The sequence below is a fragment of the Rousettus aegyptiacus genome, unplaced genomic scaffold (genome assembly GCF_014176215.1).
Source record: "Rousettus aegyptiacus isolate mRouAeg1 unplaced genomic scaffold, mRouAeg1.p scaffold_m13_p_11, whole genome shotgun sequence".
NCBI classification, from domain to species: domain Eukaryota; kingdom Metazoa; phylum Chordata; class Mammalia; order Chiroptera; family Pteropodidae; genus Rousettus; species Rousettus aegyptiacus.
This window is the reverse complement of record NW_023416286.1, coordinates 44,128,941-44,154,859: the sequence shown is the minus strand read 5'-3', so window position 1 is coordinate 44,154,859 and position 25,919 is coordinate 44,128,941. Positions and strand designations below refer to the sequence as shown.

Here is a 25,919-nt window from a genome sequence, read left to right as displayed (position 1 = left end):
CTGTGCTTATAGTTGCCTCAAGAGGCCATGCCAGAAACTGAGGCCAGCTGCCTCCAGTGTAAGTCTAGGCACTGCTCAGCCAGGAGCACCTGACTTGCTGAGGATATTCCTGGATGTGGCTTGAGTGGGGCTTGAGTTGGGGTAGATGAGGTTTCAGGGAATCCTGTGGGTGGAGTGACCTCTGTTATCCAGTTTGATGACATCTTGGCTGTGGCGACCCTGTGTCTGCACACTGGGAGCGGGGAGGGCTCAACAGGGAACAATGGGTACCACTGGCATTTCTGTACAGAATGAGTCTCCCCTCGGCCCTCACTCCCACGATGTCTCCCTGTAAGTCCCTGGTGCCCCCTGTGCATAGCCAAAGTGGTGCGAAAATCCCCTCGTAAATACGGCCCCTTTGAAAGGCATTTGCCGCTGCCACTGCTGCAGCCTTCATCTTGCTCAGCCCCTCAAGACCAGGAAGCCCCATGACCTCGCCCCATCCTACCTTCTGCCATTGCAGAGTGATTTTTTTGTATTTCTCCCTATTTGTATGGCTTATTCATCTAGATCTCAGGTGATTTTTCCTCGATGCTTGCTCTTTGTTTTCATCACAACTTTAATTTGGTCGCCAAAGGGATGAACAGAGCCTCTATCATCTACGCCATTTTTTCCCTTCCTATGTGGGTTTTTTTAAAAAAGGAATACACATTTTAACTAAATGTTTTATTTTGCATATTTCCTATTAGAAGGTATTTCTTTTGTGTGGCTTGCTTAGTTGAACTGACAAAGAAAGGGTGTTGAATAGGTGATTCGTTCTGACTTTTTTATGTAGACTACATTGAAGAACAAGTGCATATTAAATGGTAAATGAGAATCTCAGAATATCTCCATTTGGCCTCTTTAAATTGGGACTTAAGGGGCGTCAGTATGTGTAAGGTTTAATTGCAAGATGATTCCACCCTACTGGGAAAAGATGGTATTACTGAGGAATCAAAGATAAAACTATAGGATTATAAAAGAGATACAGAATGTTTCAACTGGTCTCCACATTAAAAGAAAGTGCTCAGAACTTGACATAGGACAGTGTTTTATATCTGGAGAAATCAACTTACCAGCAAAACAATTTCACAATGACAGGTATGCTATTAGCTGAGGGAATATGAGGGAAAAGATCTGTATGCGGTCTCCTGATGCTGCCCTAGAGAAATTGTATGTGTCCCAACTCCAGCCTATTTATTCTAACCCTCTGGCAAAGTAAATGAGCTTCGGTGGGTGTTGGTGTCTTGAGGGGACCCTGCTTTTAGAAACCTTGATAGAGCACAAAGCAGTTATGAAGATCTCCTGATAGAAGGCTGGACATTTTGACCCCAATCAAACTGACTTTCTCTTAAGTAAATAGAAGAAGAGCCTGAAGAAACAACTGCATCCTACCTCTGCAGTAGATTTAGGAAATTCTTTAGGTAGAGCAGAATCACCTGGAGTTCTTTGTTTTAAAGGAAGGATTTCTGATGCAGCAGGTCTTGGGTGGCACCTTGGGAATTTGCAGCGAGTTCTTGCCTCGAGTGATGCTGATCCTGCAGATCTAGGTACCACATTTTGAAAATCTGCACTTTCTTTTCTTACTATTCATGGAGAACCCAGTTTGAGATTTATTTTTTCCCTTTAAGATCTTCTATTATTTTTTTAATCCTTTATTTAGTTGTGATCTTTTATTTCTTTTCCTGCAGTGATAAAAACAGGAGTGGAAATTGGAGTAAAAAGTGTGTGTTTCTGATTATTTTCTCTATAGACAATTGAGGATCGGAAGTGGCATTTGGGGTGGTAAAGACATAAAACCACAGGTGTCTGTAGATTCAGGCATAAAGCATCTCACATCTTGCTGCCTTGGTAATTTCTCTTCATGACTTGTCATGTCTGAGTGTTGCTCGACTTGTAGCTTGTTTGAGAGTTTGCATAACTATGGAGATTGACCTACACAGGAACCTGCTGGACGAAAGACAGGTCATTAAGGTGAGTCACTCTGGTGGCTCTGCTTATAAGACACATCTCTGTAGATCTGCCCCATCTTTTGCTGGGTTTCTTCCCAAAGAGCCGAAATGGAATCTCTTCTAAAAATGTATAATGTCTCCGCTTTTAACTGTCAACCTCCAAGATGGTGGGAATTGAGATTTGCCTACTCTTAAGAATATTTTAATATATTCCTCAAATTTCAGTTTCTTTTTTAAAACAAAAAAGAACACATAGTCAACATGGAATATTTAGACAATTTATAAAGGACAAGAAAAGTTAATTTTGTGTAATACATATATAATCTTTTTAATATTTAGAGGTATATCTTTCTAGTTTTTGTTTTCATTCTTCTCTTTCCTTTCCTCCTTTATACAGATGAATAAAATCCATGCATATGTATGTGAATATATATGTTTTTATGTGGATCATGTTGGTTGTTACCTGTAGATGGCTTTGCACCTTGTCCAGTATAAAAGCTAACATCTTTACTATGAACTACCAGGTCCTGCATGATTTGCACCATGCCTCCTATCATACCCCTAACCTCCTTACCTCCCCTTTTGCTCTGCTCTAGCTACTCAGGATAAATGTATTTAAAGTTTTTAATACACGTTCTCAAATCACTCTCCAGAAAGGCTGTATCTTTTTCACAGCAGTGATTTAGAATGCTCATTTCTTTTCATCTTTGATGATACTAGAATTTTTAAAAGTTCCCAATTTTTTCCATCATTTCATAAACTATATAAATGTCTAACCAATGTACTATATACTTGAAACTAATAATAAAATAAGATAAAATGCTTTTAAAAAGTTCTGAATTTCCTGAGTAAAAAGTAGTAACTCATTAAAAATTTTTGTTTCTTAGATTACTGTTAAGATTAGCATTTTTTCATATTTTTATTAGACATGTATATATCTTTTATACATTTGTAGTTTATATTCTTTTCATAGTTTTTGGAGTGATAAGCTTTCTTTTAGTATTTTCTAAGGGCACTCTCTATAGGTAAGCATTTCAAAAATACATATGGTTAGTATTTTTTGCCATTTGATTTTAAATGTCTTTGTAGTATTTCTTGATATATTGAACATGTTAATGTTTATGGAATTAGATATGCATATGTTTTCTATTTTGAACAATTTCTTTAAATTCAAGAATATATCTACATATTCTTGTTATTTTATGGCTTTATTATGTCCCTCAAATTATTATTTGACCTTCCAGTTCTATTTATTGAGTGATGTCATTTCCCTTGCTGATTTGAAATTTCCCTTTATTACATACTAATTTGAATGTATTATTTGGCTTTATCTGCTTTTATTTTGTTTTATTAACTTGCAGCTTTCTATAACAGAAACCCACTTAAAATTATTTGAGTTTTAGAATATATTTTTCATATCAGGCTAAATCACTTCTCATTTTTAATTTTCAAAATTATTTTCTATCCATCTTTTTTTTTTTTTGTAGAAGAAATTCAGAATATTTTCACCCAATTTCCAGAGGTTACACTTGCATCAATTCTGTAAATAAATTTGAGAAGAAATGACACCTTTTGGTGTCTGATCTCTTTTTTAGAGCCATTATTAAATGTGGCTCGAACTGCACAACTCCTGGCCAGTCCTCAGTTTCTGCACGTTCTTTAACTTTTGAGCAAAGCTCTGTTTTTCTGTGTTGCATCTTTTCCAATGCTTGCCACCTGGTTTTGCAATGTTAAGAGTCAATGTCTCACATTAAACTATAAAGGATGCTGAGCCATTGTAGCGTTCCTTGTCTCTGCCCCTGTTGCCCATCTTTTTTTTGCTGGTGAGATGGGAAGCTACATCTGCCAGTGTATAATTTAGCAGTTACATTCCCCTACCTAGCTGATAACTATCAATGATAGTTAGAATGGATGCAGAAAGATGATAAGTAATCAGTATTTTATTAGTTCGAGACTCATATGATAAAGGATAGCTGGTTTTTTTTGTTTATTTGTTTGTTTTAATATACAAATCTTGTCTGGGGGAAGGATGGTAGAAGTAGACAGTATCTTTATTTTTTGTTTCAAAGGTATCTCTTTTATAAGATGCAGCTCTGGATAGGTTTATGATAAAAACAATGGCTTACTCTAGGTCAAGTATCATTCTAAGTACTTTCCACATATAAATTTATTTAATCCTCACTACTACCCTATGAGAGAAATTTTATTATCATTCTAATTTTACAGATCATTTCAATTGAACTTACACCTATAGCAGGTAGAAATTCACTTTAAATTCTGATATCAGGTGGTCTATCAAATTAATTTTTAGTGTGCTTTTCATCCATTTTGGTCTACGTTGACATGTTAGAGTTATACTTAGGAAGACACTTAGGGGTGCTAGCCAGGTGCATTTTAAACAGGAATTCACCTTTCTTAAACCTCTTATTAGAAAATAAAACACAGATACAAAATTCTAAAAGAAAAATAGACATGTCAGTTGATTAATTCTAGGGCAAAAACCCTTGTAACCACTATCCAGGCAAGAGATATATCTTTGTCAGTCAGCTCAGGAGCTCTTCCATTTTCTTCATCTTTATCTTGACTCTCTTTGTTCACCAAAAGTAACTGCTATCTTTGATTTTCCAGAACCATTTTCTTGGGGTTTTGTATAGTTTTATGACAACGTGTGCCTTCCTAATTATCATAGTTTAGTCTTGCCCAAGTTTAAAAAGCTCAACTTACTTTTTTTCATCTATTTGAGTCTTCAGAGTCCTTTTCCATTTTTTTCTTTTCCATATAATTTACTTGTATAGGAACTTGGGGCCATTTAACCTATAGAGTTTTCTAAAGTATAGGTTTGGTTGGTTGTCTGTATCTGGTTTCATTGAATACTTTCCTATGTCCTTTCTGTTTCCTGCAAATTGGCAGATGAATCTCCAGAGACTTGATATGATGTGGGTTGATACATTTGGCCAGACTGTAAATAGTGTTGAGTTCTTTATCCAAAGGCACATGATATCCGAGTGTCTCTCTTTTTGTGATATTAGTAGCCATCGATGCTCAATGCCTAGATCCAGCAATTTATTGGAAATTAAAAAAAAAGATTGATTTCATTTCTGTTTCATTGATTAATAGGAATAATTTTGAACAAACATTGTTCCTCTTTTACTATTTGGTTCTTTGTGCTGTAGTTCTTTTAGAAAAGGTAGAGAAATTGCTTCATTCTCTCCTTTTTATCAATTTTTCAATTAAGGAATTGATTCACTATCACTCTGCAAAGGTAACCAAATAGGCTTTTAAGAAATACTATTGTGAATTAATGAATTTAATATGTTTTGATAATTGCAGTTACTATCCATCTTAAAGTTCAGATTATCTCGTCTTTGTTAGTGGAAACCTTCAAGTTTGCCTGTGAGTCCTTGTGTCATGACTATAATAGTCTTTAATATTTCTTATTATCCAGTGTGGCAAGATATTTTAGACGCATCTTGTGTACTTTGTGGCATCAGAGTTTTCTCCGAAAAGACTGAGTTACTTTTAGTGGGAATGGTATTTCAAGATTGTTATGATTTCTGAGTGCTAGAGATGTTGTATTGAGTTTTTTTTGTAATTCATTTTAGGTCTCTTTAGTGGATAGAACTAAGAAATATTTATGTTTATAGAATACCTCACAAGTAAATACTGATTCTTCCAATTCAATTATAATTACAAAATTTTTTTTAACGTACCGTTCTATATTTACTCTTTATCCACATTTAGTATCTTGATTCTCAACTAAGTAATATTTCATATTACTTATTTACTCTAGTCAATATTATAAACATAGCATCCTGCAAATAACAGTATTACTAGTACATCACTAATATTTTAACTAATAAATAAAATATTTTTGCATCACATGTTCTTCCCACTTTTTTTAATTATATTTTTTTAGACGAGGCAACCCTTGGTTGACCTCACAGAGTGCAAGGACCTTGTCAGCTTATAATTCCTTATTTTTTAATTTTTCACGCCTACAGCACCTGGTATTCCTAGTTAGTCTCACATCCAAGTACTAACCAGGCCCGACCCTGCTTAGCTTCCGAAATCAGACAGGATCAGGCTTGTTCAGGGTAGCATGGCCATAGACTGTTCTTCCCATTTTTAAATAATTATACTATATCCACATTATCTGAACATATAGTCATTACATACTATACTTTCCTCCTACTAACTTCCATTTATCTTAATTATGTAAATAGTTATCTACATCATGCTACTACTAATTGTTATATTGATGTTTCTCTAGTCATTCTGTTTATTTGAATCTTATATTCCAATAGGTACAACAGGCAAAGCTCATGAGAACAAAGTTATTTGAGTTCTTGGCTATTATCACTTTGAGCCCTTTCTATTTAAATGTCACTTTTGTTGAATACAAAAAACGGGGTTCACATTTATATTCTTGAGAATGTAAAATGTATTACTCCATTTGTTTTTAGAATAAAACATTGGAGTTGGAAAGTCTGATAATGATCTAATTTTGTTTCCCTTATAAATAAGTCATTTTCTTAGAGGCATGAATAATTTTTTTAAATGTTACTCTAAAGTTCAGTAATTTTACTAAAATATTTTTTTGTATAGGTTGTTCATAATCAACTTTCAGAGTATTCTCTTTCGATGTATACTTTATTTTTAATTTTAGGAAATACCCATGTATTTGCTTTTTTTTCTTCTCTTTGGCTTACTTTTTCAAAGTCTCTTATTATTCATATATTGCATCATCTTTCTCTTTCTTCCATTTATTACTTACTGTTGATTCTCTTTAAGTCTCTTTACTTTTTAAAGAATTTTAAATGTTTTCCTTTACCTCTTATTTCTTAGTTAGTGTGTTTACTCATCTTCTATTAATCTATTTTAATCTTCATTTTTGAAGGGATTTATTCTTTTATTTCTAATTATTTCTAATTTTTGAATTTTCTCATTTTTATGTTTTTTCATGTCTTGTATTATTTTCTTAAAGTTTCTTAGTTTGCTTTGAAATAGAAGGTTACTTTGAACTGTTTTGAAAGCATTTATTTCTGATATGTGTTCATTGTCTATAAACATGTTCTTTTGTTCCTTTAAAAATTAATAACTTTCTATAAGATTTGATTTTCATAATTTTCTCTTGCTCATTATTATGCATTTGACTCTTGAACTTTAAAAAGGAGGTGTGATTCAAGGTTTTTTTTCCTAACTTAACAAAACTTCTTTAAAAAAATGTGTGTGTGCATGTAAGTGTATTTTTAAAAATATAATAGTTTGTTTACTAAAATTTATTGGCTCTTTCTCACTCCCCAATATTTGTCTGAACCTTCCCCTTTCTTTGTCTCTATTATCCTTATTTTGATCAATTTTGACTCTACTCTCAGCATTTTCTTTTTAATATGAAGCCCTTTCTTGGATGGAAGTTCTAGTGAGTCATACTGAAAGTTCATAGGAGATAAATCGTACTTGCCTTTCAGACCTTACGTAGACCTCTTGTGTCCATCTAATATTTGGATCGACAAGCCATCCTAATTTCAATTGCTGTTCTTACAAAGATCTGCCACACTTTCTAACAAGTACTTACTGGCAACTGTGGGGTTCTGCTGCTATAGGTCTAATTGCTTCACTCTATTTCCCTGTACAGATGCTGATACTATACTGGTGTTAGGACTCTCATTGGTTTATTTTCATTTGATTTTATTTTGAGGTTTATGAAAATACCTTATCACCTAGTTTTGTTACAATTATTGTCTGTGGGTTTTTTTGTTTGGCTATATAGTTTTTTATATTTTATATTTGGATATTTAGAGAAATTGACAAGATATATCACTGATACCAACATCTCAGAATCCTCATTTTGTGTTTTTGTAAATCAGTCAGCACAGATATTTATTAAATGACCTATCACAGGTCCTCTTATAGACACTGAAAATATAGCTGTGAACAAAACAGAGTTCCTGCCTTCCAGAAGCTTACCTTATAATTGTTGAAGATAGACATTAAACATGTACATTGGTAAATGAGTGAGGAAATGCCAGGTATAAGTTAGCTCCATGAAGAAGACAAAATAAGGTAATACTCATCTATTTTAATATACATAAATTAAACTTGCATAGTACTTTCCAGATTACAAAGCATGTGTTTATATATTGCATTCTGTTTATCCTGACTTATATCTCATAAATAGATGAACAGAGCAAATTTTATTTCTCACCTAACAGAGAAGGAATTTTGTACTTAATAAGGATACGTGATATCCAGTACATTTAAAGCCTGGGCTCAAGCCAGCATCTTGTGATTCAAAATCTGCTTCTCTTTAATTTAACATTCTGTGTTTTTTCATACCACATCACATAAAACATTATATTGGGGGTTGAGCATGATATATTTTTTTAGCCCAAGGAATTAATATTTTATTAAAAATAATCAGATTTAATCTAAAGGGTGTTAAGTGTGTGAGGGAGAGGCCTAAGTGAAGCTTTGTGGGTGTGAGGAAAGAATGAGATCTCTTTGTGGTGGGGACTCTTAGGGAAGCCTTGATGAGAGACATGGGATTTGAGTAGCCCTTGCATGTAGAGAGATTAAAGAAATTATAGTTGGGAGGAGCCATATGAACAAAGACAGGTAGGAATATACTCAACATAGTTGGAGAATAAGGGGAATTTATTCATCGGATCAGTTTTTCCTTCATATACTTCTTCAAGAAACTTTTCAGATACTACATGCTAGGCACTGTGCTAGGGCAGATGGAAGATAGATAATAAAGGAGCCTGCGTTAATGGGGGATACTACTGCTCTCCACCCTGATATAGAAATGAGATCTAAGGACTGAATCATCACTCACCTGCAGCATCTGACAAGGGAAAGCAGCCATGAGACAGGGAGCAAAGAAATTTAGAGCTGGGATTTCAGGCCATTCTTGGCAGGCTCCTTGGTGTTAATGACCTTGAAAAAAATCCATTTGCTTGGAGCATACTATGTATGAAAAGCAGTGGTTGGAGGAAAAACTAGAAAAGCGTGTTGAGAGATTTTAGCAGACTTTAACTGTCATGATAAGAAATTTATTTTTAGGTGATAAAGAACCCTTGAAAGTTTTTGATGCTAGGACTGACCTAAGATGCCAGTGCTGTATAATGGAAATAGCACCACCTTGAATTTAGCTAGGCAAGTATTCAAAAATCAGCTCTGCCACACTCTGCAAGCATGACACATTGGAAAATTTATTTAAACACTCTGGGCTTCATTTTCCTGATTTATAAAAATGTGGATTTGTTTATTTGTTTGTTTATCGATTCCTTCATTATTTCATTTTAAATTCAACAAATATTTAATAATTATTCAATATGTTCTAGAGCTACACTGTGCAACCCATGGTCACGTGCCACATGGAGCCACTGAGCACTTGAAACATGGATAATCTGTATCGAGATGTGCTATCAGTGTAAATTATATACCGGATTTCAAAGTCTTATAAAGAGAAAAAGAATATACACCTAAAATTAAAAAAAAAAATTAGGTCAAATACATATTAAAAGGATATATTAGGCTAAATACAATGTTTTTTAAATTAAATTTACAAGTTATTTTCATTTTCAAGTATGGCTATTAGAAAGTTAAATGTGGCCATGTTTGTGGCTTCTACTATAGGCTATAGGACAGTACTGTTCTAGATACTGGGATTACGATACTGAAAAATTTAGTGGTAGGGGAAAGATAGTATGTAAGTAAACTTAAATATCTAAAACCATGACATTTTAGAATGTGAAAGAAGTACTATAAAGAATGTAAAAGAGTGGCATGAAAAGGAGAGGGACTCAGGCTTGAACACGACTGACAGGGAAAAGAATGTAAAAGGGATTGAGAAGTAGAGAGAAGTAGATGATTTGGGAATATAATTGGAGGACAAGGAGACAAAATTTGCTGGTGGATTGATTGCAGTGGATGGGGGAAAAGGTAAGAGGAATAAATCCTAAGCCTACTTTCGGGTTATTATGAAAACTAAGTGTGATGAAGTATATAAGACACCTAATGCGACGTTTGGCCCATATGACTCTCAGAAAATGGCAATTGTGCTGACACTGGCGTCTGAGGGCGCGGATGATGATAGCAAGCAGTGCTGCTCTGAAGGAAAGTCTCTCTGGCATAGGTGTCATTCCAATTTTAAAACTCCCTCATCTCTATCCCATCTTAAAATGATCTCTCAAATAGGAAATACAGCTTTTCATTTTGTGGAGTTTGAGATTGTCAGAACTTTTTGACATTTTTCTTCTTCTCTTCCCACTCGCCTCTTGTACTACCTTTATTCTCTCTAGCATATCTATTTACCGGAGACGTTTTTGTTAGCTACTTCTCGTTGTCGTGGGGCTTACCCAAAGTATGTATTTGTCCTCTCTCAGAGCTCTGGCTAATTTCTCTTTTTGGGGGTCTTATAAGTACTGTTACCATCTGTTTAAATATTTCTTCAGTGACCGAAATACAAACCAATGCCTTCCAAATACCAAAGGCACACATGGAATTCTACATCCCTCCTGAATACAGATCTTCCTTCTCTCTTTCCTTTAGTGTCAAAATAACCATTTTCTCCAATACTAGGGAAATGGAGAGTTTTCATCTGAGTGGTTAGTCTCTATCCAAGTGGTAGGGCACGTATTTCTCCAGTTAACAGTGGAACACAAGACTCATGCCAGCTTTAATGTGGGTTCTGCAGATGTAAACACTGTAGCTTCTCTGTGAGCTTGCTGGATATCACTCATCTTCCTAGCCAGCAGGACACATTCTTCTTATACAAACAAACACCACATGACACTATCTTCATTTCAGTATTGAGGATGAACTTTATGCCAATTGACCTTTCCCTGAAACCAAGAAATAATGTTGTTAAGAAAACAAAGAGAGATTATTTTTTTGTGGACAACAGACTTATGTAACTGAGTTAGAACTGGTTAATAGATGGCCATTTTAAGTCATTTATTCGCAGCTATTTATTTCATGTTTATCGAGTCTCTTATGTGTATCCATACCTATGGCAGGCACTAGAGATGATGAGGCATGGGGAGGACAGTTCTGAAAGTTCTTGAAGATGTTTCTGGAGAGACAATCCTAAAAAATGTTAATAAAACAAAGGACAAGACCTAATTTGAATTATGGCACAAAAGTTAAGGTGGGAGAGGTCAGCCACGAAAGTGCGGATGAAGTTTGCAAGTTCTGACGGGACTTCTGGATAAAATAGACCATGATATCTGGATGTGATTTGAATAGTTTGAGAGAAGAGAGAACAACATGACCTAAATAGAGTGGAACAGGATGCATGAGACAGGACAGCGGGAGACAAGATCGCTTAGAACCCTGCAGCGAATTGTGAAGTATGTGTTCTAGGTCTTTTGGGCCTAGTGAGGTGGAAGAGAAGAGAATTCTTTCCTGTTTTACTATATCTTTTTGATATTAAAATCATGTTATAAGCAACAGCATGCATAACATTGGAAATAGTTGCATTGATTAGACATTTAATCTTACTTACTACAGGGAATGTTCTCAGAGATGCAGTTATTTCTGCTTCTAACAGGGGGTGTCAGATTGCTCTTGCCTTTAAGTATAGCTTAGTCGTGGCTGTAGTTGCAGTTCCAGCATAGCCATGAAATGTCTTTCGCCAAAATAAACACCAGTGATCAGAATTCTAAGGATGTCCATCCAGCCAGTGCTCAGAGGAATTCCGCATACTGCAAGGGAGCCCACATAGACAAAATAATTCTCAACATTTTTTCTTTTCCAAATGGGTTTGGTTCTAAGTAGAAGATACCCAGAAAAGAAAACTATTCTTTGAATTTCAGTATTTCTTTGGGCTTTTAAAATCATTTAAATGCATCTCTTGGGCTTTTTCTGTAATAGCTTTATTGAGATATAATTTATGTATCATATAATTTACATATTTAAAATATACAATTAAAAGGTTTTTAGTTTATTTTACAGAGTAGTGTAACCATCACCATCATAAATGTTAGAGCATTATCTTCATCAGAAAGGAACCCTCTACCCATCATCAGTTGCTCCCCATTTCCCCTGACCTCTTCCACCCCATCCCCCTACTCCTAGACAATCGTTAATCCACTCTCTGTCTTTATAGATTTTTCCCATTCTGAAAATTTCGTATAAATGAAATTGTACAATATATCATCTTTCATGATTGACTTCTTTCACTTAGCACAACATTTTCAAGATTCATCTGTGTCGTGGCATGTATCAGTACTATATTTTTTTTTATTGCTGATAATAGGTCGTTGTATGTATAAAACATATTTTATTTACCTATTCTTCAGATGATGGACATATAGGTTGTTTTCACTTGTGGACTATTATGAAGTATATGGCTATGAATATTTATGTGTAAGTTTTTATACAAACATATATTTTTATTTCTCTTGAATGAAATATACATTTTATTGTTATTTTCATGGTAACTATGTTTTATAAAGTCACCAACTCTGGATTAGCAAATACTAAGCCATTGTTCCTGGGGGAAATACAAGCTTAAATTTCTGTAAGACATGATCATAAGACTTTTGTCATCTGATCAATATATAATCTTGTTTTATACGTGTTTCTGTTTAAAGATGCCTTAGGTAATGTATATTTCTTACAACTAATTAATTACAAGTAGTATTTCTTTATAGTAAAACTCTAGCTGAGAAGGGCTTAGCATTTTCCCGACTCTGGGTAATATGGTAAATTACATTGGCTTTTAGCTCCATAACAATGCTGTCCATTATGCTTTTTCTATCAGTCATTATCTCATGAATCCACAAATTTAGCCACGTTTCCATAGTTTCGTCATGCACTGTAGATGTCACTTTAGCACTTTCTGGAGTGTTCTCACAGACATATTAGCAAATTCCCTGTTCCTTATTCTGGATGTAAAGTACTGTCTATTGATTAACATTGAACTCGCAGCCAGTATCACTGTTTCTCATGCCTGAATGAAGCTTATTTAACACATGTATTTTCTCTTAAAGTACATCACAATCTTCTTGTGCTTCAGAATGCTTGACAGCAGCTTAACATTACCCTTAGGGGGCATTTAAGCAGCAAAATCACCAACACAGCACAAAAATGCAAAAAACATGACACTATGTAGACCATGAAAAGAACACTTACATTCTGAGGGGTAAAACAACCCCAGCTGAGACAGAAGTGTCAGATGACTCTAATTTTTTTGCCACTTCTCATGTATCACTAAATGACCACAAAAATTGCACAAGCATTGGGTTTACAGATATTTGTTTGGGTTTACAAATAGATATTTGCAAGTAGTTAAGTTTGCAAATGCCTATATGTGAATAATAAAGATTGACTCTACCTAGAAGTGGAATTCCTAGGTCATATGGCAACCCTATATTTAAAGTTTTGAGGAACTGCCAGATGGTTTTCCAATTGGCTGTGCCATGGTACATTCTCACTCACAGTATATGAGGGTTCCTAATTCTCCACATTCTTGCCAATACTTTTTATTACCCACATTTTTTATTCTAGCCATTCTAGTGGTTATGAAATGGTAGCTTGTTGTTTGACTTGCATTTTCCTGGTGATTTGTGATGTCTAGCATCTTTTCATGTTATATGGGCAATTTGTATATCTTTTTTGCAGAAATATCTATTCAGATCCTTTGCCCATTTTTTAATTTGGGAAATTTTCAATAATAATACTTGGAGATTTTGATACTGCACTTTCAATAATGGATAGAACAACTAGGCAGAAGACTGATAAATATATTGAAGAAAAGAGAAGACTCAAAACAACTAGATCCAACAGATATCTAAAGAATATCTAGTTCTACCTTCAATTCCATTAGCTTTTGCTTCATATATTTTCCAACTCTGTACTCATGTGCATGTATGTACATAATTGTTGTATCTTCCCAAGGACTTAGCACTTTAATCATTATAAAATGCCCCACTTTTTACCTCTAGCAATAATGTTTGTTTCAAAGTTTTGTTTTCTCTGATACTAGTATAGCTTCTACAGCTTTCTTATGAATGCTGTTTGCCTGATATAACTTTTCATCCTTTTACTTTCATCCATTGTATCACTGGCTCTAAAGCGTGTCTCCTCTACACAACATATAGATTGGTCATTTTATTAATCGAGTATTAGCATCTCTATTTTGATTAGATTGTTTAATATTTTCACATTCAGGGTTATTATTCCTATAGTTGAATTTATATCTATCACTTTACTTTTACTTTTTAAAATAAAATTATATCTCTTTTTCCCTTTTTTTCTCATTTACTACTTTTCTCGGCATTAAGAGAATATTTTATACTGGGACATTTTAATTCTTTTAGTGATTTTTCACTATAATACTTTGAATTATTTCTTTAATGGTTGTTATTAAGCTTGCCATCTACATCTCAACTTATCATAATCTATTCAATTTAATATAATTTAAACTAACTTAATTTTAATTTAAACTAACTTAATTTTAGCCAGATAAAGATACATTCTCTCTTCTCTCTTTTGTGCTAATATTGTTACATATGTGACCTCTATGTTACCCAACAATATATTATTGTAATTATGATTTTATGTAACTTCGTATCTTGTAAGAAGGTGAGAAGAAAATTAGAGCAGTACATATTTTAGTGTAGTAACCTTCTTATTTACCCTTTATGGTTATCATAATTTTTTCCTGTGGATTTTAGTTAGAATCAGTGTCATTTCTTCACTCAAGTACACCTTTGCTCCCACCTACCACCCTTATGTTATTATTGTCAAATAAATTATATTTCTGTATATGTTTCTATATGTTATTGGTTCAACAATACAAATATATACATGTGGTTTTATATATATACTTTTCAAATTAGTTAAGGGAAGAAAGAAGACATATGCATATATTCTGGGTTTTTTTGGTAATTATATAATTATTTTTACTTGTGCTTTTTGTTCTTTGTTTTGTTTTGTTTTGTTCTGTTTTTCATGAGATTCAAATTTTCGTCTGATGGCACTTGCTTTCTGTTGAAAAACTTCCTTACTATTTCCAATAAGGTGATTTGCTGGTAACAAATTCTCTCACTTAAAAAAATCTCTGAATGTCTTTATTTCAATTCATTTTTGAAAGACAGTTTTTCTGGAAGTACAATTCTTGGTTTATAGATTTTTTTTCTTTTGGCACTTTGAATATATCACCCCACTGACTTATGACCTCCATTGTTTCTAATGAGAAGTCAGTTGTTAATCTTATGGTTTTCTCTGCTATTTTAAATATTTTCCTTTGTTTTTGGCTTTCAGTATTTTAACTAGGATGTAGCTAAGTGTAAATCATTTAGCACCTATTCTACTTGAATTTTGTTGAAATTCTTGGGTGTGTAGATGAATTTAAATTTGGAAAGTTTTCAGTCATTTCTTTGAATATTTTCCTGCTCCTTTCTCTTTCTCTTCACTTTCTGACACTCTCATTTTATGCATGTGTTGGTGTTATTAATAGTATTCTACAATTCTTTGAGACTTTGTTCAATTTTTTTTCATTCTTTCCTCTCTTTTTTGAAATATATAACTTCTATTGATCTATCTTCAAGTTACTGATTCTTTTTTCTGCAAGCACTATCTAATGAATTTTTCATTTTGATTATACATTTTATCTCCAGAATAACCATTCAATTCCTTTCTTTTATCTAAAATTTTTATTTATTTATTTTTTGGGGGTGAGGCAACCCTTGGTTGACCTCAGAGATTGCAATGACCTTGTCAGCTTATAATCCCTTATTTTTTAAACTTTTAAATTTTTTATTTTTTATGCCTACACAGCACCTGGTCTTCCTCAGTGGTCTCCCATCAAGGTACAATTATTTTCTTTTCGATACTCTCTATTTGATAACATGGTGGCATCATACATTCTATGACTTCTTTAAACATGATTTCCTTTAATTTTTGAACACATTTTTGATTGTTTGAAGTCTTTGACATTACTTTGAAGTCTTTGCCAATTAGACTTAAATCTGGGTCCTCTTTTTTTCCCCTGTGTATGGGTTACACTTTCCTGCTTTTTATTTTATTTTTCTCACACTTTGTAAGTTTGTCGCTGTTGTTGAAAATTGGATATTTTAGGTACTATATTGTAAAAATGCCATATAATGATTCCTCTATCGCCCAAGGCTTGTTTTTGCTATTGTTTGCTCATTTATTTGTCCAATGTCTTGGCTAGACTATTTTAATAATGTCTATTTCCTTCATGATGTGCAGGCACCAATGTTATTGCTCCAAGGTGCAGCCTTAGGAGTGTGCATAGTCACTGTGGGATGACAGTCACATTTTTAGGACTCTCATTGACTGTCTGTTTCTCTGATCTTCCTTGTTAAATTGCCTGCCGCTGCTGGACTCATACCTAGAATTTAGGTTCTACTAATTGCTGGATGATGTCAATGCCCTAGGATATAAATTCTCCAAAGTCTGATCCAATTAAATGTAGTCCTTTTTGTAGGGTTAGTTTTTTAGGCAAATATATGAACTTTGTTCTGACTACAGAAAGGCTCTCCTTAGCTGTCTCTTTCCCTGGTTCTCTCTGGGAAAATAGTTAGCCTGTGGTTTAGCCTATTGCTCTAATGCTTTGTCTTAATTGGTTAGCACCAAAATCTCCATCATTTTTGTGAGCACCCTTAGACAAACTTTTTCAAATAGAATCAGTTCCTTTGGGGAGATTTTATGAGCTTTCTATTCTTATAGACTTCCTCTTTCCATCTATTTTCATGGAAAAAACTCCGAGTTGCTATTCCAGAGTTGGGGACAGGGATAGTGGCCTGCTTTTCTCAGAGTGAAATTCCTGTTTTATTAGCTGGGAAAGGTGGTAGCCTCTGATCTTTTTAGATTGTCAATCCTGGCGTGCAACCTCTGTCCTACAAATGAGCTGGGGCAAAAGCAGCCAGAGTTTCAATATTTTTGACTTGCTGTTCTTGGCATAGAGCTTTTATCTTATGAATGAAGGTAGGTGGAAGATAGAGTACCTGATCTCTTGGCTATATTATTTAATTTAACTTCTACATCTTGGAATTGAAGAGAATGTGATTAATTCTGGTGGCCTTTCCCTCCTGATATCCCTTAACTGGGAGCTGATATGTGAGGGAGCTTTGTTTTCTTGATTCCATCCAACCAGGGTGGAGCTTCCATCATGCGAATTGGGAGGTTAATAAGGAGGGAGAAAGTTGCAGATGAAGGGTTCTTACTGAGATTTAGTATATTTTTTTGAATAAATATCTCTTAGGTTTTGTTTTCACTCATTTAAAGTATAAAAGAATGAAGACAATTATCTGAATTAAGTAAAAAATTTTAAAAGAAAGGCCTTCGGGGATTAGATTTATGGTCAGAATTATCAAGGGTTTTCCACTCTGATTGAATTCTTTTAAAAACTTAATAACTTTGCAGAATGCTTTGACTAAGCAGCCTTAGGATACTCCACAAATATTTTTTTTCCCAGTGATGTGGACATTGCACTGAAAAAATCTGACTTAATTATTGCCTCCAGGTTGAAATCCATATTTTCAGACAATCTTAGTTTCCTTCTTCATTTACTTTATAGCTTGGGGGTCATTCTCAATCATTTAAGCCAGAAACTTTAAATGTATTCATTGAGGTCAGTTCATCAAACTCTATGGAGTTCAACCCTGGGTCATCTGTCAACAGTGCTCTGGGTGCAGTAGGAAACTCCAATACAGATTATATTATCTGTAGTTGCAAGGAGCCATCGATTTGAGATTTACATAGCCAAGAACACATAATTAAATTCTAGTACAAATCACTTGGTTAATACCAAGATTTTTTTTTGTAGTTAGTTGTTTTTGCATTAGGGTCTTTAGAGTAGTCAGAGTTGGTGGTTATTTACAATTGCACCATGTAAGTTACATTGGCTCCTTTAGTAAAATATCCCATAAGCGTGTCCTGCTGACCTCGAGGCTGCCTTGGGGCGTCATAGCCCTTCTATTGTCATGTACCTAAATTCTCTTGGTCCCTCGTCTACAACTATAGGGTAACTACATTCCACAATATTTACTGGCATTACAATTGGTTCTCCTTTTCTATTATTTTTTTGATTCTCCTATATGATGATGTGAATGAGATTTCCCAGGAAAGCAGAATTCCATTAATATATATATATAAACTATGATGAAACTAACATAAATTGTGGAAAAATGTTCCCCTACTTGAACCCTCAAGTTAGTTTATAAATTGTTGATACCTCTGGTTCTTTTTCTGGCCATCTTCCTGTCAGTTTAAAGATTTTCTGTGACAACTAGACCTACTTGCATTACCTGTCTCCGATTTTGACTTTTATGTCATACAAATTTATTAACCTCACAAACCAACCTATAGCTCCATTCATTCAGTAAACAACTAAAGGTTCCCTGTGTGGCAAGCATTGGGCTAGGTAGTGGGGCTTCAATGTCAGTGAGACAATTTCCATGATCTTAAAGAAATTTTGTAGGCTCTCAAGGGAAAAAAATATGAAAACAAAAAATGTAATTAATATTCTATTATAAAATAAGTATGTGCAAGACAGAAAGAAGACCCTAAGGCCAGTCCTTACTTCTGCAGGCCCATAGAGGGGTCAGAAGTATCTCTACCTCAAGAAATAATGACTAAACTGAGCCATGCAAACAGATTCTGAAAAGACTGGATTAGACAAGAAGTAATGAGGGAGGGCATTTCAGCCATGCGGAAGACTTGAAGATGAAAATCCATACAAATAGACTTAAATTATATTAATGTATTTTTGACCTAAGAATTAGGAAGGTGTGAACCCAAGAGAAGACTCAATTTCCTTGATTATAATATTATCTTTTTATTTTTTATCCGCCTTCTCTAATTCCACTGGCCCCAATCTCCTCGATAACAGAGAACAGAGTCATATTTACCTAACACATTAAATAGGTTCTTAAAAATGTGTTGAACGAATGAATGCAGCAAATCCATTGATTATTATCCACTTTAAGGGCAATTCTGTGCCCCGGAAACTAGTTTAATGATACCATCCCCACTTTCTGGGTTTCCAGCTTTTCTTTAGAAATGTCTACATGTTAGATCTTCAGTGAGAGAAGGACTGGTTCCTGAGGCCAGGCTTGGCTGGCAGTTTCACTAGAAGTGTAGAAAGGCTGCACAGATTGTAGATATGTGTAGATTGTGGGTTAAGCTTTGGCTTATGATCTTGTGCCTAATTTTAAGAAAAATTACATACCTTGCTATATATAATCATAAGTAGGTAGAAAATGGGTCATTCAAGCTTCCACTTTCTCTCTGGTAATCTTCCCTCCTTTTTTTATTTTAATGTAGCACCAATATCTTCTAACACATAGTGGCAAGGTACGAGTTAGGTCTTTCGTCCCTCCTGAGCTATTCACTCCTGATTTACTGGCACCAAACGCTTCAATACCTCCTGGTTGTCATTTCCTGATATTCTTGGGCTCTGCCTTTTCCATGGGTTTTGTGTCATCTCCTAGGCTTGTTTGGAGAGATGAGTGAGGGGAAGCCAACTGCCCCCTTTACTGCCTGGTCCAGTCGATCTCCACAGTATACCACACAAGGGTGTAAAGGTGTTTATGAATTTTTTTTTTTTTTTTATTGAAGGGAAAACTCAAAACATTTTAACTTCAAACTCTCAACAAGGGCATCCTCAGTGGATGCAGCCTCAGTGCTACCCAGATGTCCTGCCCTAAGGTTAATCCCTCACCAGGAGAAGACCTTTAGGAGAGCCCCTCTTTTCTTCATAGGATCTATTTTCTCTCACTAATGCTATTCCCTCAACCCCAAGAAGTATATTTCCTCACATCTTACTCATTAACTGTAATAAACCAGTGTGTGTGTGTGTGTATGGGGGGGGGCATTCTAAGATTCAATATTCTAAAGTTAAGATAATATATTGCAGTAGGTGGGGCTTTGTAACTCCAAGTCACACAGAATCCCTTTTGAGGTCTCTCTTTTCTCCTCCTCCTCTGAACTACAGGCCAACCTCCAGGAAATACACATGTGCGCCCCCCCCCCCACACACACACCCCACTCTTCCCCAGGACTAACACCAATTATCAGAGAAATTACAGACTAATGCCTTAAGGGGGAAAGAGTTAGTTTTCTATTGCCACATAATTTGCAAGGCAATACTCTCTCCAGCAGTCTGGACATATTATTATGTGGAAAAATACACAGTGTAATTCCTTTTCTCCATCCAATCCCCACCCTCATTCTTCTCCCCATGCCATTTTAAATTTCACTCGGCTTGCTGGGAATAAGAGAAGGTTCTATTGTGGGGACGGAGCCTCATCCAGGGCTTTCTCTTTAACAAAGAGATGCTTTGCTATTGCTGTTCCATTAAGGAGCAGATTAACTCCTTATCTGAGAGTCCACTTTACCCTCAATTTCTAACTAAGCAGGAGGGGAGCCAATGGATTAATCTTTCCCTTGCATAATATAGGTAATTGATGATCTGCGTGCACAATAGCCTGGTCACATGGTCTGACAAGTAATTTATTTTTTTCCTGAATCATGATTCATTTTCATCAAGTCTTACAAAAGGAATTAAAAATCCAGTTGAATTTAAGTATTTTGTGCAGCATTGAACTAACCACCTTCCAGAGGAAAAGAAAAATTAACAAAACTCTCCTAGAAAATTCAGCCAGCATGGTCATCATAGCTCTATGGTACATACTCAAGTTAATTATGAAAAATGTTCAATTCCTTAAATAAATCTTAAAAAAAAAATTTTGAGCACATTGCCATGTAACCTGGTGAGACTAAAATTGGTCAAAGGCAGAACTAAATGTCAAAATATAATTTCTGCTAAATAATTCAGGCCATTTGAACTCTGATATTTTACCTACTTTAATGAGTATAACGGGTGCAATTAGAGACTGTTTTCCAGACACAATGTGTTCTCGCCTAATTATGAGCCCCATTTTTCTTCAGGTAACTCATATCTGCATATTTATCCTGTATTCCCAGTGCCTGGCAGTAGCGGTGCTAAATAAATATGGGTTGAAGTCAGTAACTAAGTTTCGATGATAATTATCATGAGGAAAAAAAGAGATTGCAGAACGAAAACTGGACATTTCAATAAAAAGTTTGTGGTCAATTTCATTTTCAATAGAACGGAATGGGAAACAGGAAATCTTAGGACTTGGGGTTGTCTCTAATGTTATTTTTTTCTTTCTGCCTGGCAGGGAAGTGATGCCGATATGGTGGATAAGAACAAATGCTGCACACTCTGTAATATGTCTTTTACCTCAGCGGTGGTGGCTGACTCACATTACCAAGGCAAAATCCATGCCAAAAGGTTAAAACTGTTGCTAGGAGAGAAAACTCCACTAAAGGCCACAGGTATGTGTGTGAACAGCAATCTCAGGGAGACACAGAAGTTCAAGCAAGTGTGCCTGTCCTGTTAATCCTGCTCCCGCTTCAGAGGCGGCTGCCAGATAGAAGACTAATGGTAGACGTCCTTCCAAACCTAAAGGGAGGGGCAGGTAGCCCAGCAGACCTTACTGTCATAGACCATTAAATCCAATACAAGTGCTCATTCTCAACCTGGCTCCTTCCAATCAGTAATTGGGCAGCTTACATCTTCTGAAAGTCTGCTTACATCCTGCAAGATGTTGTCTGCCATAATTATTATAGATTATGTAAGATATCTATTATACAAAGAACACCGTTCTTCCCTAGCTTGAATCTGTAATCAGTATGGGTAATGGAAAGTATATTGTATATATTGGGTGCATTCTCTACCTAGGCCTGTGTAATACAGGATATCATTCTATTCTTATCTTGGTGAGGGTGGGGAGGAGAGAAACTATAATTTTTAAAAAATACTTTTGTTTGCAGACAACTGAGTTGTTTTTAAGCAAATTTTCTATTTAGAATAAGAAAATATAGATATGGTATTTAAAATATTAATCTTGAGCCCTTATTTTTAGATGTTAAATATTATGATAAAGTTAATAATCCATTAGGATGGATTTATTTATTTGTTTGTTTACTTATGTAACATTGGGTAATAACATTATATAAGTCTCCGGTATAGACCACCAAAAGTCTAGTTTCCATCCATCACCATACATTTGACCTCCTTTACCCATTTCACCCACCCGCCCCCACTCTCTCTCACCTCTTGTAAACACCAATCTGTTGCCTGCATCTATGAGTTGTTTTGCTTTGTTTGTTCTTTTGTTTCTTTTTTTTTTTTTTGGTTTATATTCCACATATGAGTAAACTCATACGGTTTTGTTCTTTTTTATATGACTTATTTCAGTTAGCAGCCAAGGTCCATCTATACTGTTACAAATGACAATATTTCATTTTTTATCAGATGACATTCCCGTCATTTTCATATTAATTTTCAGCCTATTAATTTTCACAACAAAAAAACTTAGAAATTGATAACATTTGACTTTCTAATTCCTTACTGAAAAAATTCTTCAGAAGTTTATCAAATCATGAAACTTAAAATACAGTTCTAATTTAATTAAGATAAGCTATTTGGACAAAGTTTACATTGTAGTGAAGATGTTACTAGACTAGGTTATAATCCCAAGAATTTGGGGGTGTATTTCAAGATGTCTGCTCTTTCAATGCAATTAAAATTTAGCAGTTCATTTTATCTTGCTGTCTAATGAATCGTGCATAAATCGTGGGTGTAATTCTTTTTAAATGGTATTTTGGAAATTGGAGAATGTCTAAAACAATACTTGGCTTTTATCCTGTTTTTCTTAAGAAAAAGATCTTTTACCTAGAAAATAGCAAGCAATCTTTTCACTATATTTTTCTACTTAGTTTGAAGAATATTATTTTGCAAAGGTGGCTGTGACATTCAGATATAGGATGGGTTTGTGAAACACATGAAATATGGTGTCAAGTTCAGTTTCTTGGGGGGCATATTCTGTATTAGCAGCTCACTTGGTTGAAATTCATGATTCTTGCTTTTTAAAAGGTTGGATACTCACCTTGCAACCTATTTCCCTTCAAATCTTTTAAAAAGGCATCTCAAAGAAACAATCACTGGAAAATTTTTGCCTGTTTTCCATGAATGAGCAACTAGCCCATTTGTTCTCTCTGCCTAAGCAGAGGATAGCTGTTAAATTTAATTATGGAAGTAGTGATGGAAGGAAACTGTACCATTGTTTATCATGTTACTTAGCAAATGGAATGTTATTTCTGTGAAAAAATCACCACATGGCAAAAATAGTTTTTTGTGACTTTAACTACGTCTTCAAGATAACCAATTACCAGTTTGTTTTCCTGAATTCAAATATCCTCAGAGCTATAAACATAACTTGGGTGTAATTTGTTAGTTACCATCAATATTCCAAAGGCAAAATCAAAAGCACTTAAACTGAAATCTTTACTTAGTGACTTTGTCTCAGTGACCACAGAGCTGGCTCAGTCATCACTGTGACAGAAATCAGGTTGTGGGGTAGCCAAGAAGAAAATGGGGGTGGGATGGGTGAAAGTAGCACTAATAACTTATATTTTGGGCTGGGAGAAACATATTCTGGTGCCAGCATCCCCCTTTCTCATCTAGCTCAGGGTTCGAGGCTGCATATCACTCTTCTGCAGCATATATACTCCTTCATTCTCCTCGAAAGCTTTTTTGAGCAGAATAATATTGAAAAGTGGCAATACCATGCAGAATTGGAGGGCCTGGAAAGCTAAATTGGTCCCTGAGCTTAGATTGGTGTCATCTTGGCTCCTGGCAGGGAGCAAAGGAAGCAGTATATCTTGCTAGAGAGAGGAGAGTAATTAGTTACAAGTACGAGAAGAGGACAGGCAGGCATAGGGAGATGTGGCACAAGGTAAGAGTGTGAGGGCTTGAGGGTGGAACCTAGCAATGGAGGATCTGGGTGTAGAGATCCTGCAGAGCCTCGAGCAGGGTACTGGCATCAAGAAAGTCTGGCAGGTGGTAGCAAGGCCCTGGCTGCAGTCCTGGAATTCTAGGGAAAGGAAAGGCTGTTAAGGGTGTGGCAGGACACCATTATTTAGGACAAGAGTACTGGGCTAGAAACCAAGCATAAGCAACAAATCAGGAACCTGATTTCTAGACCTAGGATATAGGTGGAGGCTTGGTCTCAAGCACAAATTCAGTTACTTACACGTACAGGATAAGGACCAAGAGACATCAGAAAAGAATACCCAGGCCATGAGATTCCTGAGCTACCAGGTGCAGCCCCTTCAGTACCTTGAATAGTGTCCGGATTGCCTGCTATCTTTTCTTGCTGCCCGCAGCCAAGCCCAGCAGAAATTCCTAATGGACTTCACCCTTCAAGCTCTGGCTGCCCTGTGCACATTTAGGAACTGCTCTGCCTAATCAACCAGGTTGGCTTCAAATTACTTCTATAATGAAAACAAAAGGAAAAAAAGAACATATAAAACCCAACCAACTGAATCAAGATGCCAGAGAGAAGCAATTCCTCTGCTCAGGTGTGCTGCTTAAGCTGCCCCTCCATGAATAAAAGGCTCTTGAACTGTAGTGATTTCTGGGTAGGAATAATTGAAGCACAATTCATTGCTTCTCCTAGCTATTTCATCTGATGAGGGTGAGCAGTTGGTATCTGTGAATCATTACCTTTCCTCCTACTCAAGATGCACTGTGATCAAGCATCAACTGCAGAATTAGTTGTCGTTTAAGTTGGCTTCTCCAGATGGGTGCATGTTTACTAGAATTTCTGAAATGTTTGGCAGAATCACTGGAACAAAAACCAGTTCCAGTTCTTGGTTAGTGTGTTTCAGAATCTCTGTTCTAGTTTGTGGTTTTCTAGATCCTGCTATAAGATGAGAGGGTAGGGAGGTCTGTAGAGCCGTGTTCTTGTAGGGTCAGCGGACCACGGCATGAAGGTCTTTTCCAGATTAGAGACTAGACTGAGGTTGCCATAGTCATGTCATTTGCCACAATATGAGAACATTTAGAGGAGACTCAGAGGAAGACTTAGGCCAGAACAATGAAAATCCTCTCACTGAAGGATGAGTAAAAGAAACAGGGGTTGTTAAGTATGGCATAATGATTACTTGGGGGTAAATCTTTTGAAAGACTCTCATAGGAAAGAAAGATTCATGCTGCGTTTGTGTGTGTGTATGTGTGTGTGCACACACATGTGTATGTGTGCTTAGGTACAACCAGTGAGTGATAAGAAAATTAGGGAATTACATCTGAGCTCAAGATAAGGTAGAGTTTATTAATATTCAGAGATACTTAAAGGTGAAATGTGTGGCTGTGGGAGCTGTTGAAGCAGAGGCTGGCTAACCACTTGGCAAGGCATTTTTTGAGGGGGTTCCAGCATAATGGCATTAGCCTAGATGACATTTAAATTCCCTAGATTATATGATTGGCCAGGATGATATAAAAGTCTTTCCAACCCTCAGATTTCCAGCCAGAATCTACAGGCTTGACCCACTGACATAATACCTACAGACCTAATCTGCTGATATAATATAGCAGAAAGAATGAATACTGGCCTTGGAGTCTGGAGATAGGAACTCAGGCCCTAACTCTGCCTAGTTATACAATCTTTGATAGCTCCATTATCCTTTTCAACCTCAGATTTCTCATCTGTCATTTAATTCTAAGAGTGGATGAATTTATCTCATTGACCTTATACAGCGGAAATAATAGATTTTAAAGTACTCTGAAAAGTAGAAGGTGTTGTGTTATTCCCATGTGAACATTTGGTAAATAAGTTGATATGGGAGGGCAGCTTGACTCCTTTCTCCTATTAGAGCCTCTGATTTCCTGATTAACATGGGGCTGTTCAAACACTACCTTGGGAATAGTACATGGACATTGTGTTGTGACTCCTTGTAGACAAACTTTTCTGGGATGAGTTCTATGAACTGAGACAGGGCCTGGCACTGGAGCTGGGTGTGGGGAGCAGGGGCTATAAACTCAGGGGCAGGGGGTGGCCATGGAACTGAAGAGATAAACTGTCTCTGGCATTAAGTAAACCT

At 35.6% G+C, this 25,919-nt stretch overlaps 1 protein-coding gene and 1 pseudogene across 5 annotated transcripts in view; one reads left to right on the top strand and one right to left on the bottom strand.

Annotated features, from left to right (window-relative positions):
* The window catches only part of ZMAT4 (zinc finger matrin-type 4), a 413,400-nt gene that overhangs the window by 152,267 nt on the left and 235,214 nt on the right, over window positions 1-25,919 (top strand). For all 5 annotated transcript variants that reach the window (XM_016127422.2, XM_016127417.2, XM_016127418.2 and 2 more), the window contains one exon: window positions 21,152-21,308. In XM_016127422.2, the coding sequence (XP_015982908.1) occupies window positions 21,152-21,308 (157 nt within the window). The remainder of the gene's footprint in view (window positions 1-21,151; window positions 21,309-25,919) is intronic.
* On the bottom strand, window positions 5,963-6,081 carry LOC118609705 (annotated as a pseudogene).